Source organism: Balaenoptera musculus, chromosome 11 (assembly GCF_009873245.2).
Source record: "Balaenoptera musculus isolate JJ_BM4_2016_0621 chromosome 11, mBalMus1.pri.v3, whole genome shotgun sequence".
In the NCBI taxonomy this organism is placed as follows: domain Eukaryota; kingdom Metazoa; phylum Chordata; class Mammalia; order Artiodactyla; family Balaenopteridae; genus Balaenoptera; species Balaenoptera musculus.
Genome location: NC_045795.1, coordinates 102,710,950 through 102,725,386, shown reverse-complemented (window position 1 = coordinate 102,725,386; position 14,437 = coordinate 102,710,950). Strand labels below are relative to the sequence as shown.

Below are 14,437 nucleotides of genomic sequence, written 5' to 3'. Positions count from 1 at the left end.
GTCATTTTTCACTCCAGAAGTACAGATTTTATGTAATAAAATGTATTTAATACAAGTTTTATTTTGTGCAGATTCTTGCACAGTATCAAAACAAGTTCCAGGCTGGGACTCACTACTACTGTAATTCCTTCTTTGTTCTGCAGATTAACAAGACTCACATTTATTATACACGAAACTATTAAAAATTTATCCAGATTTTGTTGCCTCTTCACTTTAGTATTTGTTCTTAACATTTATAATAAAATCTTAAGTGTATAAGTATAAATACACTGCACACCTGCTACTGTAATTCAAAAGAATTACACTATGCTAACAAAATTATTTTTAGTGATTCTCCTAAAGCAATTTGTTTTGTTAACACATGCAACTTAGCCACAGTCGCTTCAGTGACACAAGATGTTCCTCACATGTGGCTATAACAGAAGGCCCTTTTTCTATGGTACTAACGTCCTAAAACTGTCAGTACAAACCCGAGTTTATATGAAAATTTATATTAGCTAATTGTGACTGTACAGTCACTATGATACTATTTACCATGAAGCATTTCAGTATTTTCACCATCAGTATCGTGCAGGGTGCATATGGGCTAAATATCAGCTCTGATCTACCTGTTGAATTGAGTCCAAGGGCTGCCAGTTTCAGCTTCTGGTCAAAACTCCGGAAGAGATTAAGAACGGGTCCTGGATGGCAAGATGGGGCTGCATCTCAGAAGCAGCCCTATGACAGTAGTCGTGCTTACTTTTTTTTAATGTGAGGAATTCATATCAAGTGATGCCACACCTGGGTCACTTCACTGAAGTTCCTGCCCGCCTCCTGCAATCATTTGAATTTTCCACCCATAGGTTAGGTTTTCACAAAAGGACTTCCCGTCTTAGAAAAAAATCCTGAGGCAAAGATTTACAAATCCTGGCTACCTGCTAGAAATGGGAGGGAAAGGAAAAACAAAAACAGCAATCCCTAAATTAATACTGCAGAAAGCATCTAGCCACATCGGCATCTCCAACTCCGACTGGTCCAGCTCCAGACTGCGCTCCACGAACCTCCCCTAACCCCAGGCAGCGGCGCCCACCTCCTCTAGATACTGACAGCACAAGGTCTCTTCCCTTAGATTACCTATCACGTGCCACCCGTGATCACAGGTGCCTCGGAAATAAACTTCAAAAGCCCCGTCTGGCACCCCTCGCCCCACCCACCGGCCCCAAGAACGTTAAGTCTTATCCCTCCCCTTCACACAGCCCCGGCTCCAGCCAAGCAGGAATCCTCTCCCGAGATCTCGGGCAGGCACAGCGCCTGCCGTGCTCGCAACAGTTCCTCCCCCGGGACGCCTCCTCCGGGAGGCCTCCCCGGACTCCCCGGGCCTCCCGACCACGACCTCATCCCCTCCCCCGAGTCGGCGGGGCCCGCGCCCCGACCGGCCCCAGGTTCGCTCAATGACTCCACAAAGGGGTGTCCGTCGGCCCCGCCGCCGCGCACCTGCTGGGCGCCGGGCACCGAGGTGGCGCCGGGACAGGCCGGCCCCAAGGCGCTCACTGTCTACACCAGCGAAACAAGTTACCGGTGCCGTGATAGAACTGGGGGAAGTCAGCATCCCGCTCAGCTTCCCCGCCCCGCGCTCGCGGCTCAGTCTGCGCAGGCGCATACCCCCATCCCGGCGTGCCCCGCGCCCCTCCCGCCCCGTCCCGCCCCGCCCCGCCCCGCCGGCCCTCCCTCCGACAGGCCGCGCGGCCCCTCTGCACGCCGGGAGTTGTGGTCTAGGCGTGGGCGGAGCGCGCGGCTGAAGCGCGTGGCAGGAAGCGGAAGCGGAAGCGGCTGCCGCGGCGCTAGCACTGACGTGTCTCTCGGCGAGGCGCGGCGCTCCAGAGCAGGACGGGCGGCAGCGGAGCCTCGGTCGGAGCGTAGCGGAGCCGGAGCGCGACCCGGAGCCCGACCCGGAGCCCGACCCGGAGCCGAGCAGCCGCCGCCATGGCGAGTGAGTCCTTCGGGGCAGCCCGGGCGCGGCCGGCGCGGGCGGGACCTCGCTCCCCCGGCCGTGAAGCCCACCCGGCCCGCGCCCCTGCCCAACCTGGCCCCGCGGACGGCTTCCCGGGGCGGCGCGGGGTCCTCCAGCCCTAACTTTACTCTTGTCTCTTCCCCCAAAGTCAAGTTTCTGGAAGTCATCAAGCCCTTCTGTGTCATCTTGCCCGAAATTCAGAAGCCGGAGCGGAAGGTGAGTCCGGGGAAGGCTTGGGAAAACTGCCTGCACCCCGTTAAAGTGGCCTCAACACGCCGAGTGGACGCCTCCTTCCCCCGAGAGTGGTCCGGGTGGCCTGCTTGGTGGGAGCCTCCACCGAGCCGCCGAGCTTCGATTGGAGCATTCTCCGTGGAAGTTACTCGGACGGGCAGAGCCTCGGGTTTGCTCTGTCCCGAGGTGGATCCCGGCCTGAGTGAGTAACGCCTCGAGAGCCTCAGATACTCAGGTTGAGCGCCCCTTCCCGCTTCAGCTCTCGCAGAAGCTGATCGTGGGCGGGTCCTTCTGTTATGAGATGCTTTTTGTATCCAGCTGCTACAAGGAGCTAAGAGCAGGCACTTTTCTCTGTACGGTCGAGTTTGCGCCTTTTCCGTGGGCCGTCACCTTGCTGAGAATCAGGGCGTTTTGTGACCCCTGCTTTTACAGCAGGTGCATTAAAACATGGAAAGATAGAGATGTAGAGCTGTGTTGAATCTTTATCAGAATTTCCGCTGCTGCACAGCTTCAGGCCGAGACAGTGAGTGTTGCCAGTGTAAGTAAAGCTATGAAACAATGAAGAAAAGTTTCATTGGGTTTTTACACAGAATTAATAGGAATATGTTTCTGTCCTGACATTCTTTGCATCTGCCCCACATACGTGCTGCCTTTGATGGGCTAATATGCAAAGCTGTGTGTGTGTGTGCCCTCAGTGTGTTAGAAATGGCGGGGCTCTGGAGGCAGGCCCGCCTGGGACCCACCCTTCACACAGCCTCTTGATAGCTGTGTGACCTTGGCCTTGTAACTGAGTGTGGTGCATGAAGCAGTGGCAGTATGTGCAGGGTACAGCAGTGGCTCCAGAAGGGATGAACCCTGGAAGACATGATGCCTGATGGTGGCCTTGAAGGAGGAATAGAAGTGTCCTTGAAGGAAGGGAAAGGAATTCTAGGGTAAGAAGAAATATAGAGTGTGCTAAGGCAGAGAAAACCAGTGTGGTGGGGGGGTGGTGTTAGATGTGCTTCAGTGTTGATAGAACGGAAAGGATGGGTGGGAAGTAGTGGGAGCCATAGGAGCCGGACAGATTAGAAAACTGCTCTGGGGTAGGGTAGAGGGTGAGAGCGCTGGAGGGGCTTCTGCCATGAGAGTGAACTATGGGAGTGGCCTAGGAGATGGGGGTGGATGGCGGGCTGTTAAGAGGTAGAGTGACAAGACTTGGATAAACAGTTTTGGATGTTTTGCTGTTGAATTTGGCTGCATCCAGGAGAGGAGATTTGGTTTTTTAAAAATGAGGAGTCTTGTAAAAATTGTCCACTCTTTTTCCATAAAGAGTCATTTCCATACAAGCTTGTTGTGTTACTGGTCAGCCTGACGTGGTGTTGCCCTCCTTGGTCTCCTCCTGATTTCTTGGTGGGATCAGATGACCAGAGGACGAGTTCTGTGAATTCTCCCCAACTTCACGTGGAGTATCTGAATGTCGAGTCCCTGCGCCTTTGTGTGGTTGTCTTGTTGAGGCCTGTCTACAGTGGTCAACACGGAGGCACTGCGGCCCCATGCTGACCAGAGAGCCAGGACTTCGACTCCATGCTCATTCAGACTGCAGCTTAAAAGAGTGTTTTTTAAGAACACGATTTTGTCCATTTAGTACCGTCGCTCACAAGGTATTTCCATGTTAAGATCCTTAGTCCACACAATAATTGCTGTGTGTTTTTTTAAGTCCTTTAAAGCCATTCTTGCTGTGCAGGCAGCAGGTGCTAGTGAAGACACTTAGGTTTTAGAGCAGAGGAGCCTTGGGCAGGGGGTCTCAGCTTCCCTAATGATGCTTATTGGTCATCCATAAGATGACTGAAGAGTCACCTATCCTAAAGTTAAACAGATGCTACTAGTAGTTAGTGAGTAGGTTGAACACGCAGCTCTCTTTCACCCTTCCAGTGTTTATTACATTGTTTTACCCTAAATCCATGGAGAATACACAAAGAAACAATCACAGATTGCAAATTAGTTGACTCCAGAATAACAAGATTTTGTCAGTTACAAAACCTTATCAAATGAGAAGTCATTGCTCATGTGTTGTAAAGGCTGGTCTGATTTGGGAATCCCTTTCTATTGCAGCATTCTTTGATCTTGGGTCTGATCCTGAACTGTTCATGCTGATGGTTAAGAGCACAGGCTTTGGAGTCAAACCCATTACAGCTGTGGGATTTGGGACAAATTACTTAGCTTTTCTAAGATTTAGTTTTCTTGTTGGAAAATAATAAGATAACGTTAACGTGGTGTGAGGATTAAATGAGATGATGCACATGAAGGTCTTTGCATCTGTGCCTTGTGCGTAGAAAGCACGCAATACATGTACTTACACTTGGTGCATGGTTTGGAGTGTTCAGGGCTCCTCTGGTGAGCAGAGAAAGGGGTCTGATCAGAGTCTGTTTCTGTTAATTTGCTTACGAAGATAACTTGTTGCCTTAATTGGCTCTATTCTTCTGTAGATTCAGTTTAAGGAGAAAGTGCTATGGACCGCCATCACCCTCTTCATCTTCTTGGTGTGCTGCCAGGTGAGCGCGCGTTTGGTGTTCCAGTGTCGGGGTGGGGATGTGAGGGGCCGGAGACAAGTGTGCGGGCTGCTCTCTGCTTGTTTCCAGATCCCCCTGTTTGGAATCATGTCTTCAGACTCAGCCGACCCTTTCTATTGGATGAGAGTGATCCTCGCCTCTAACAGAGGTAGGACTGGCCCTCTGCATCCCCTGTACTGTGCGGGCTTCACTGGCCTCCTTCAGTTAAAGTACCGGCCTTGGCTTTACATAGGGTTCAGAGCGTGCTGTGCTGAAACATAGCCTTAGTAAATGCCAGCTTCAGCACCCAGGCATGTCATCCTATTCAGAGTTGCTTTGAATGCAGTACAAAACCTGTAACAGCAAGATAAGTCTACATCATAGAGAATTTCTTAAAACATGGAAAAACTAGAATGCTTTTTAAACAGCTGAAATGATGACATTTCTACCTATCTGTCTCCTGTTTTGATAACATTCTTTAGAATATGTAATTTGTTTCTCAGCTGCGTCTTTTCCACATCTACAGGTTACATATACATGTCCCCAAAAAATAAATATATAACAGTGTATTGTATACTCTAACCAGTTACCTACTTGGGGTGAAGCGGGATTTTGAATGCTTATGCTGATAACTGCTTTTGATTAATTCATTTTTAAAATACGTTTCAAATTAAGTTCCAAATCAGTTGGAAGTATAGCCCATTTTAGCATAATGGAAATAGAGGTTTATTCACAACTAGATGGAATTGTACTGGCCTCCTTTCCAGACTCTGGAAATTATCTGAATGTTATCCTTTCTTATTAACTGATGAAGAGACGAACCTTTCTTATCTCTGTACAACCAGCATGAATCTGTTTACGTTGAATTTAAATGCAGCGATCAGTTTAAATGCCATGTGATTCCCTAAACAGAATAAGATGTTACCTGGCAGGCTGAACAGAATGAATTGAATTACCCTCTGATTGCTGATATTTTGGGGTTATTCTCTGAATTAAATACTGCTGGCAAACTGAAACACACTGGGTTTGTATCAGGGGCACACGGTCCAGTTTCGCTCATTCATTTTCTTAATAACGTCTTGCTTCTCCATGCTAACTTCGGTTGTACTTTGCCTCCCCCTTTCCTTAAGGCACACTGATGGAGCTGGGTATCTCTCCCATTGTCACCTCCGGCCTCATCATGCAGCTCTTGGCTGGCGCCAAAATAATTGAAGTTGGTGATACCCCGAAAGACCGAGCCCTCTTCAATGGAGCCCAGAAGTGTAAGTGAGATTTTGGATGATGTTCAGATGTCTGTAGTTGAGAATTTGAATTTGCTGCAGAGTTTGGGGCATCAGAAGTCCTTTTGGTTTTTGGGGGAGGGGGTTGTTGTAACCTCCGTGGCCCACCAGCCCTGCCTGGCCTGGCTCGGCTCCGTGGCCTGTGTTAGCCAGAGAGCACTTGGGGCGGCTGGACAAGGCGGGGGACGGGTGTCGTGCCGCGAGGCTGCATGGTCCAGGGAGGTCACCCTCCGCCGCCACAGTTTCCTTAGCACTTAGAAGGAGATAATGTCTCCTTCAGAGCTGTTGGAAGAATTCATTTGAATAATGTGTGTAAAACATCAGTGAGTGCCTGGCATGTAGTAGTTACTTGGCAAGGGTTGTATTTCTTTTTTCTGGGAGTTTAAAAGGATTCATCTTAGGGGAAGGACGGTCCTCTCAACTTAGCTCTGCCAATTACCAGCTCTGTGACTTTGGGGCAAAGTTAGATGACAGTTCTTATGTCCCAGTTTCTTCATCTATAAAAATGGGGATAATAATGATACTTGCACAGTAGTAAATAATAAGCGGCACTGGTAACAGTGACCAGTCATCAGAATTCACCAAGTTCAGCCTGACTGAGCTGACATGTATTAATTAGGAAATGATATTTGCAGTTTCCTACCCAGTCATATTTTCTTCCATACCAGCATGTTTTACAGATCTTAAGTTAGTAGGTTAAAGAGTTGCGTAAGAAAGAGTAATCTAACTTAAACTTCTCAGTTTCAGATACAAATCAGGATTTTTAAATATATATGTGTGTTATTTGTCAGAAGTACAAATCAGCTGTTTCCTCTTTGGTCTTGGACAATTTTTGTAGCTTTTCTCTGCTGTTTTTTCTGCCTTAAGAATTCAGTCTTACTTCTTAAGAATTCAAATAGGGACTATATTTGACAGGCACTTTGGAGTAAAATTTTATTTTTTTGGCAAACTAAGCAGAAAAGCTGAAATTGAAGCCCAGTCCCATACTAAGAGATCCATCTAGCATCGTGGACTCAGTAAAAATGAGTGGATTCCATTGTGCATCACAATGAAGTGTAGTGAATGATACAGGATACAAGACCATCTACTAAAAGGAGAACCTCCCTTAGGAGAGCTTTGTGGCAGGAGAAGTGGGCTAAGTGAATTGGTGGCACTGTGAGTTCTTTCCTTAACTAACACGTTAAACAAACGGGGAAGGGATTACTTTATCCCAGTTAGTGTTCTGTGCCCTGGACCCAGACCTGAAGCACGAGCCTGTCGGGTGGCCTGGGCGAGTGGTTCTCCCAGAACCCGAGCTACCTGATGCCCTGAGCATGGGGGCTGCAGGTTGGGGTGCCTCTGAGTGTTGTCTTCAACACCTGTCATAAGAAGCAGGTCTGTCATGCTTCAACTCTTTCTCTCCTCCCGTCACCGAAGAGAAGTGAATTTAGGAGGAGGTGGAATTAAAAGAGCTCACGCGCTTTTGTTGCAAGCGTTTGAGTTATTGTGTATTCTTGTCACTTTGACCGTGCGGTTGCTGAGCGTTTCCTGGACGAGCCCCTTGGAGGCAGGGTCAGTCGTGTTCACCTTTGTTCTCCCAGTGCCCGGCACGGAGCTGGTGTCTGGTAAGTGGTTCCTCTAGGACCGTGGGGTGGCCCACCCTGAGAACAGCTTTCTTCTGATTCCTAGTGTTTGGCATGATCATTACCATCGGCCAGTCCATCGTGTATGTGATGACAGGGATGTACGGAGACCCTTCTGAAATGGGTGCTGGGATCTGCCTGTTGATCACCATACAGGTAAGGTTAGGCCGGCACCCCCTTCCAAGGCACCCTCACACCCACACTTGCCAAACAACAGATCTGAATCGAGCATAAAAGGACCTCTTCCTGAGAAGAAGCCCGAGCCCTGTGCTTGCCCTTCTGAATTCACAGGGGAGCCTCCACCAGCCAGTGTGTCCCCTCAGCCTTCAGGGCCCACGGCAGAGAAGCCAGTTCCTGACGGGGGACAGCACCACGCCGTGGGGAGCAGCAGTGCAGTCTCTGCGTTTCTTTACTTCTGTTGTTTAACATTCACAGCTCTTTGTTGCTGGCCTAATTGTCCTGCTTTTGGATGAACTTCTGCAAAAGGGGTACGGCCTGGGCTCTGGGATCTCCCTCTTCATTGCCACAAACATCTGCGAGACCATCGTGTGGAAGGCGTTCAGCCCCACCACCGTCAACACCGGCCGAGGTGAGACCCTGGGGACAGGGTTCCATCGGTACCTCTTCTGATTTTTCTCCGTGCATCTGTAAAGTGTTTTAAAACACAGGTTTATGCTCATGATGATATGTAACTTGCATTTTTCACCTTAAGAGTACGTCATAGACATTCGCCCTGCCAGAGTACATTATCCTGCCTCATTTTTCTGAGCACAGCGTGGATTTCACTGCAAGGATGAAGCAGGTTCTTTCAACAAGCCTTCCTCTGGTGGACGTCTAGGTTGTTCCCAGCTTTTGCTGCTATTACAGCAGTGAGACGGTGAACATCCTCATATGTTCATCTTTACATGTTTTGACAGTTGCTCTCAGTAAATAAGTTTCTAAAAATGAAATCACTGAACCAAAACACTTGGTTATGCAAAGGGCAACTTTGTAAAAGAGGCAGGAACTTTGGTGCTCATGAGCTGGGTTCAGATGCTGGCTGTGCCCTTGGTTGCCAGGATTCAATGAGAAATAACATGAAATTGTGTGATACCTGGCTCACAGTAGATGCTTGGCGAATGTGAGTATTCTATCTTAATACCCACGAAGAGTGCCAAGGAAATCTTGTTACAGAGGATGTTTTTAATGTAAAGTTCTAAACAGTCAGGGAAGTATGACTTATTAGGAAAGGAAAATCAGCTTTTTTCATCACTAAATATGTTATTCACTCAAAAGAGTCCCGTGAGAAATAAATATTCATGCACATTTGACTCTTCTTTGAAGTGAATGCTGGAAACAAGAGTCCCTGACCTGCAGAGACCACATAATCTCATTAGTGAGACTAAAAATAGGTCCCCAGACCAAAGAAGGCCATTCTTGCTCTTTTCCTTGGGCCTCTGTCGAGCTTGCTCTGCTTCCTGGCCGTGTTTTCCTGGCTCTGTTGCTGTCCTGCATCCCTGGGCACCCTCTTGTGGTAGGGCGTGAACTCCGCTAGAGATCGGCCGTGTGGTAGGCACATGTGTTGTCCTTTCTGCTTGGCCGTCGGTGTGAGGAGCAGAGAGCCCAAGCCCGCCTCGTCCGGGCAGCCTGCACCCCAGAGCTGGGGGGCTGTGCTGCCCGGGAGTCCCCAGGGACGTGGGTTAGGCAGCTCTGAGCCCCTCCTCAGGCAGGACCCCTTCGGCTGGAGCTCAGCAGACCCTGCTGTTAGGACTTTGCAGTTGATTGTTCCACACATCTGGTGGCCATTGACTCACAAGCCAAGAAAATAAGATCAGTTAATTCAAAGAGGTAGAATAGCCTATTTCTGCAGGTTGAAATCTCTACAGAAGAAACAGAAACGAGGGCTGAGAGCCCTCTCTGTGTCCCTGTGGTTATAGGAGCAGGCACTGTGAGTCACAGAACTAATTCCATCTCCTCTCGGTTTTGGCCACTAGGAAGCTTAGAGCCAAATTGAGTTGCTTGTTCCTTTACCTTCGCCTGTAACAGGAATGGAGTTTGAGGGCGCCATCATTGCACTGTTCCACCTGCTGGCCACACGCACAGACAAGGTCCGGGCCCTTCGTGAGGCGTTCTACCGCCAGAATCTCCCCAACCTCATGAATCTGATCGCCACCATCTTTGTCTTTGCAGTGGTCATCTACTTCCAGGTGCGTTCAGATCCAACCCTGGGGAGTTTTGACGTCTGCATTTAAGGTTCAGAAGGGCTTGGTGGGCGTGTCCCACATCCACACCCCAGGGGTAGTGTGACCCATTGTATCGCACTGAAATGATGAAATGGCATTTGAAGGAGCAGGTTCCGTGGCATCACGGGCACTTGCCTGAACTAACACAGTTGAGGCAGATACAATGTTTCTGAAACCGTGTTCCTGTGGGTTGGGACTGTCAGCAAATAGAGAAGATTTTTTTTCAAGGTCTTACAGCTCAAGAGAAGTGAAGAGTAATCAAAGCCTAAGGCCTCACTGCTGTCTTACCCAAGTTAGTAGGTGCTTTTAGGCTGTGTCCTCATCCTCCTGAGACCTGTGAGTCTGCGTGACTTGCTTCTGAATGAGAGACCTGAACTGCCCGTTGCTTTTCTGTAGTTGGATTGGTCTTTGTATTCTCTGATCAGCCGCTTTGTATCCTGACATTTATTGAAAAGAGAAGAAGGGACAGCAGTTGAGAAAGCAGTTTAATGCTTGTGAAGAGGTATTTATACCACCACATGCTGAGGACTGAACACATCTGTTCCTTCAGCCAAGACTCTTAGTCTGATGCCTGGTGAATGACAGGCTAACTCTTCCCGGGCTTGGGGTCGGATTGTTAAGATTTTATTTTAAATCTTCTATATTCTGAACTCTGTTCTAGGCACTGGGAGATTGTAAAAAGTACATAAAGGAAACCGTTTCTATTCTCCACGGGTCTCAGAGGGTGAGGTTATGCTCATAGGAAAGTAGAGGAGCCTAGCTTTTCTGTAATGGCGAAGAACACCCTGAAGGTGGCCGTGCTGGCTGCGAGGCGAGGGCGTGGAGGCCCCGTCCGGCCTCGGTCGGGGCTCGGGGAGGGCGCTGGAGTGCCCGTCGGAACTTCCTGCGTATTCCACGTAGATGTGGCTACGACGTGGTGGGCTTTGTTTTTGACAGAACACTGTGCTGTGCTCGGGGGCATTTTAAGCCAGCCTGTCGGGACCCTTCTGTCGGTGTGCCCCCGAGTGCAGTGCTGGCTGGGGAGGGGGTGTGGGGGTTGGGCACCGCCGCTCGGGGCAGCTCCCTGGGGGCACGCCTGGCACGTGGCTGGAGCGCGGCAGTGAGGGCGTTTGGCTGTTGGCTTCTCAGGGCTTCCGCGTGGACCTGCCCATCAAGTCGGCCCGCTACCGAGGCCAGTACAACACCTACCCCATCAAGCTCTTCTACACCTCCAACATCCCCATCATCCTGCAGTCCGCCCTCGTCTCCAACCTCTACGTCATCTCCCAGATGCTGTCCGCCCGTTTCAGTGGCAACCTGCTGGTCAGCCTGCTGGGCACCTGGTCGGTAAGTACAGCGGCTTCAGAAGCCAGATGTTTCACCCAGAGATGCTTTCTAATTGTGCCTATTACAAGCTCACACGAAGGTTTCTTTTCGGTAAGAAGCCTGCACTGTGGGCACTTGGGCAAAGCTGTTCTTTCCCACCCGCTCAGAAGTGTCTTTGCCCTGCGGCTGAGGTGGGGAACGGCACTCACAGGCTCTCGCGAATCCTCCCAGGACACTTCCTCTGGCGGCCCAGCACGTGCCTATCCCGTTGGCGGCCTTTGCTATTACCTGTCTCCTCCCGAGTCTTTCGGCTCCGTGTTGGAAGACCCCGTCCACGCCGTCGTGTACATAGTGTTCATGCTGGGCTCCTGCGCCTTCTTCTCCAAGACGTGGATTGAGGTCTCGGGCTCCTCTGCCAAAGACGTGAGTGTGAGCGACAGCTTCTGGGGGGGCCAGCCGGGGACCGGCGTTTCCCTCCTGCAAGTGGCATCAGGGCTCTCGGCCTGTCCCCCCTCCTGGGATGGTGGCCTGTGAACGCGCGTGGCGCTTTGTCCTCGTTAGGGCCGGTTCCAGAGCGTTCGTGGCCGTGGACGGAGCCCAGGGTAAATGAATCCATGCTCGCCTGCGAAGCTGCAGCCAAACTAAAACTAGACTTTCTCATCTGACATCTTTGTGGCAGTTTTAAAGTTACCTTCACCAATGTCGTTAGGGTGCTGGGGAGGGGAGTCTGTGGCTGGTACCACCGTGAACTGTCTACCTGGCCCTCGACTCCACGTCTGAACTTGAACGTTGTCCTCCCCTTGATGGGCATCACGCAGGTTGCAAAGCAGCTGAAGGAGCAGCAGATGGTGATGAGGGGCCACCGAGAGACGTCCATGGTCCACGAGCTCAACCGGTGAGTGCTGGCCGGCCCTGGCAGGCTGACGGACTTCCCCGGGTCTTCCAGTAGCGGTGAGCTTGCTAAGGGCTGGGTGCTGGACAGAGCAAATCAGCGCACGCGGCACCTCTCCTCAGAGGCAACCACACAGAGGGAGACAGAGCGTGTGTCCAGGTGGCCGCGGGGCGGCTGCGGAGGCTGCTGACCGCGCGGGACCTCGCCGTGCTCCTGCGGGCAGCGTGCTGCAGGCAGGTCCTGCGGGGGCCCTCCAGGAGGAGGCGGGGGGCGTCCGAGTTCGGGTGAGGCTAGGGAGGCTGGCAGAGAGCGCAGGGAGGGCTCAGCATTCGGAAGGTCGGTGCTGGAGGCTGAGACCCACCGGGCGGGGCGGACGTCGTGAGTCTGGGCAGAGGTGCTGGGGGCCGGTGGGGCAGTAACCTGGGGACACAGGAGAGGCCGCCGGCACTTGGTGACCCGCTGTGGGGAAGGTGGGGGTGAGGAGAGCACCGCAGTCTGCAGGCCTCTCCCCTCACAGTGGGGCTGCCTCTTGGGCAGCCGGGTTGGCCGTAGTGAGTGTCTTAGACTTTTAAGCCAACTTATTTCAACTCATTTCTTCCACCATCACTGGATGAACGTGAATGGTTTCCTGTAGAAGTCTGTTTACAGGATCAGGTTTTGTAATCAGGACCAGGTCTGTCCTGGGGACCATAGCTCACTCACCTCAACTGCAAGTCAGTATGGCAAATGCCAGATCATTTTCTGATTCCTATCAGAGATGCTGGGCAATTTTGTTCATTCCCTTAAGAATTCTCTGAAGCTGAATTTATACTGCTGTTAAATAGAAATATAATGCAAGATGCATGTGAAATTTTAAGTATTCTGGTAGCCACGTTAAAAAAGTAAAAAGATACACCTAAAACTAATATAATGTTATATGTCCGTTATCTCTTAATAAAAAAGAAAGCAAAAAGAAACAGGTGAAATTAATTTTAAGAATACATTTTATTTAACCCAATATATCCAGACTCTCATTTCAAGTTGACATAAGAAAAGTCATAATGAGATATTTTATGTTCCTGTCTTCAAAATCTCATGTGATGTTTTCAACATCTGCTTTGGACTGGTCCCATTTCACTAGCCACATGTGACTCGTGTGGCCACTTAACTGCACAGCAAGCCCTAGTCCAGACCATTAAGGTGTGAGTAGATGAGACTTTATGGGGGCCGTGGAGTGACCCCTAGAGGAGTCCGGTTCCTAACTCAGAGGTAAGCAGGTCGGCTGCCCGGCCCTTCCTGTAGCCTGGGCGAGGGAGGCCAGGCTGGAGGGATCTGCTGGCGGCCCGTGGCTGACCCGTCTCCCTCCCCAGGTACATCCCCACGGCCGCGGCCTTCGGCGGGCTTTGCATCGGGGCCCTCTCCGTGCTGGCTGACTTCCTGGGTGCCATTGGGTCTGGAACCGGCATCCTGCTTGCGGTTACCATCATCTACCAGTACTTTGAAATCTTCGTCAAGGAGCAGAGTGAGGTCGGCAGCATGGGGGCCCTTCTGTTCTGAGCCGTGCCTCCTGGACCAGGCAGAGGTGGCGTGCTCCACGACGGCCAAGGGAGCAAGGACGCCACGCCGTGGGCGCTGTCTCGGGGGTGCTGCTGTGGCCTGAGGACTTTGGTTTAATCACCTGTTTGAATTTCACATTCTTTCATTCCACTTTCTAAAGTGCTAGAAATTTTTCAATTTGCAATTTCGCTTTTCATTCTGGCATTGGCAACAGAACTGTAGAAGTGAGGTCTTACTCAGCTGACTGCCAGAAGTGACTGTCCCTGGTGTCCGCGTCACTTTTGTGTTAACCTTTGCACCTTCTCAGTGCTGTCGGCGACTGCAGTGGTCTCAGCTGCTCCCCCCCGAAGGGCATGTCTTGTTGGTTAGAAGCACAAGCAGTGTTGAAATGTCTCCGTCTCGGGTGGCAGGAGGGCGAGCGCCTGGGAGCAGGGCATGTGTCTTCCGGTGCGTGTGGGCTGCGCCCTGGCGTGTCCCCTTCACAGTCAGGCGGGAACATCTGGCTTAAAACGGGTTCTCTGGAGGACACAATTGTTTTCCCTTTTAAAAGTTGTTTTTTAGGACAGAGCTTCTTCCAAAAGAGAGGAACGAATTTCCAGAAGACCACGCCCATCTGTGCATTTTTCTGCCTGTGCCTGTGGGCTGACCTGGCTGTGCCGTCTCTCTCTTCAGTGATGGAGCCGGGCCACGATGCCGTGGCTTTGCCTAGTCGAGCCTGGCCGAGCTAGTGGACATCGTGCGGAGGACCCTGAGGTGCTGGCTCTCCAGTTCCTCCCGCTGTCACTGAACTTGTTCTCCATGGTGTGTCCCTTCCCACTCGCCTCCCGAGAG

General features: G+C 50.9%; 1 protein-coding gene across 1 annotated transcript; it reads left to right on the top strand.

Annotated features, from left to right (window-relative positions):
* The first annotated feature begins 1,807 nt into the window (after positions 1-1,807).
* Positions 1,808-13,705, top strand: SEC61A1 (SEC61 translocon subunit alpha 1). The gene is made up of 12 exons (XM_036868601.1): positions 1,808-1,969; positions 2,139-2,206; positions 4,687-4,752; positions 4,840-4,918; positions 5,880-6,011; positions 7,698-7,807; positions 8,087-8,240; positions 9,677-9,837; positions 11,002-11,199; positions 11,410-11,601; positions 11,997-12,073; positions 13,420-13,705. Exons 1-12 carry the CDS (start codon positions 1,963-1,965, stop codon positions 13,604-13,606), a joined length of 1,431 nt encoding a protein of 476 aa, XP_036724496.1. The 5' UTR covers positions 1,808-1,962; the 3' UTR covers positions 13,607-13,705.
* Positions 13,706-14,437: the final 732 nt, after the last annotated feature.

Coding starts and splice junctions, on each gene's coding strand:
- SEC61A1 (XM_036868601.1), top strand. Junction 6,012..7,697: donor CTTCAATGGAGCCCAGAAGT/GTAAGTGAGATT, acceptor TCTGATTCCTAG/TGTTTGGCATGATCATTACC. Junction 11,602..11,996: donor CGGGCTCCTCTGCCAAAGAC/GTGAGTGTGAGC, acceptor GGCATCACGCAG/GTTGCAAAGCAGCTGAAGGA.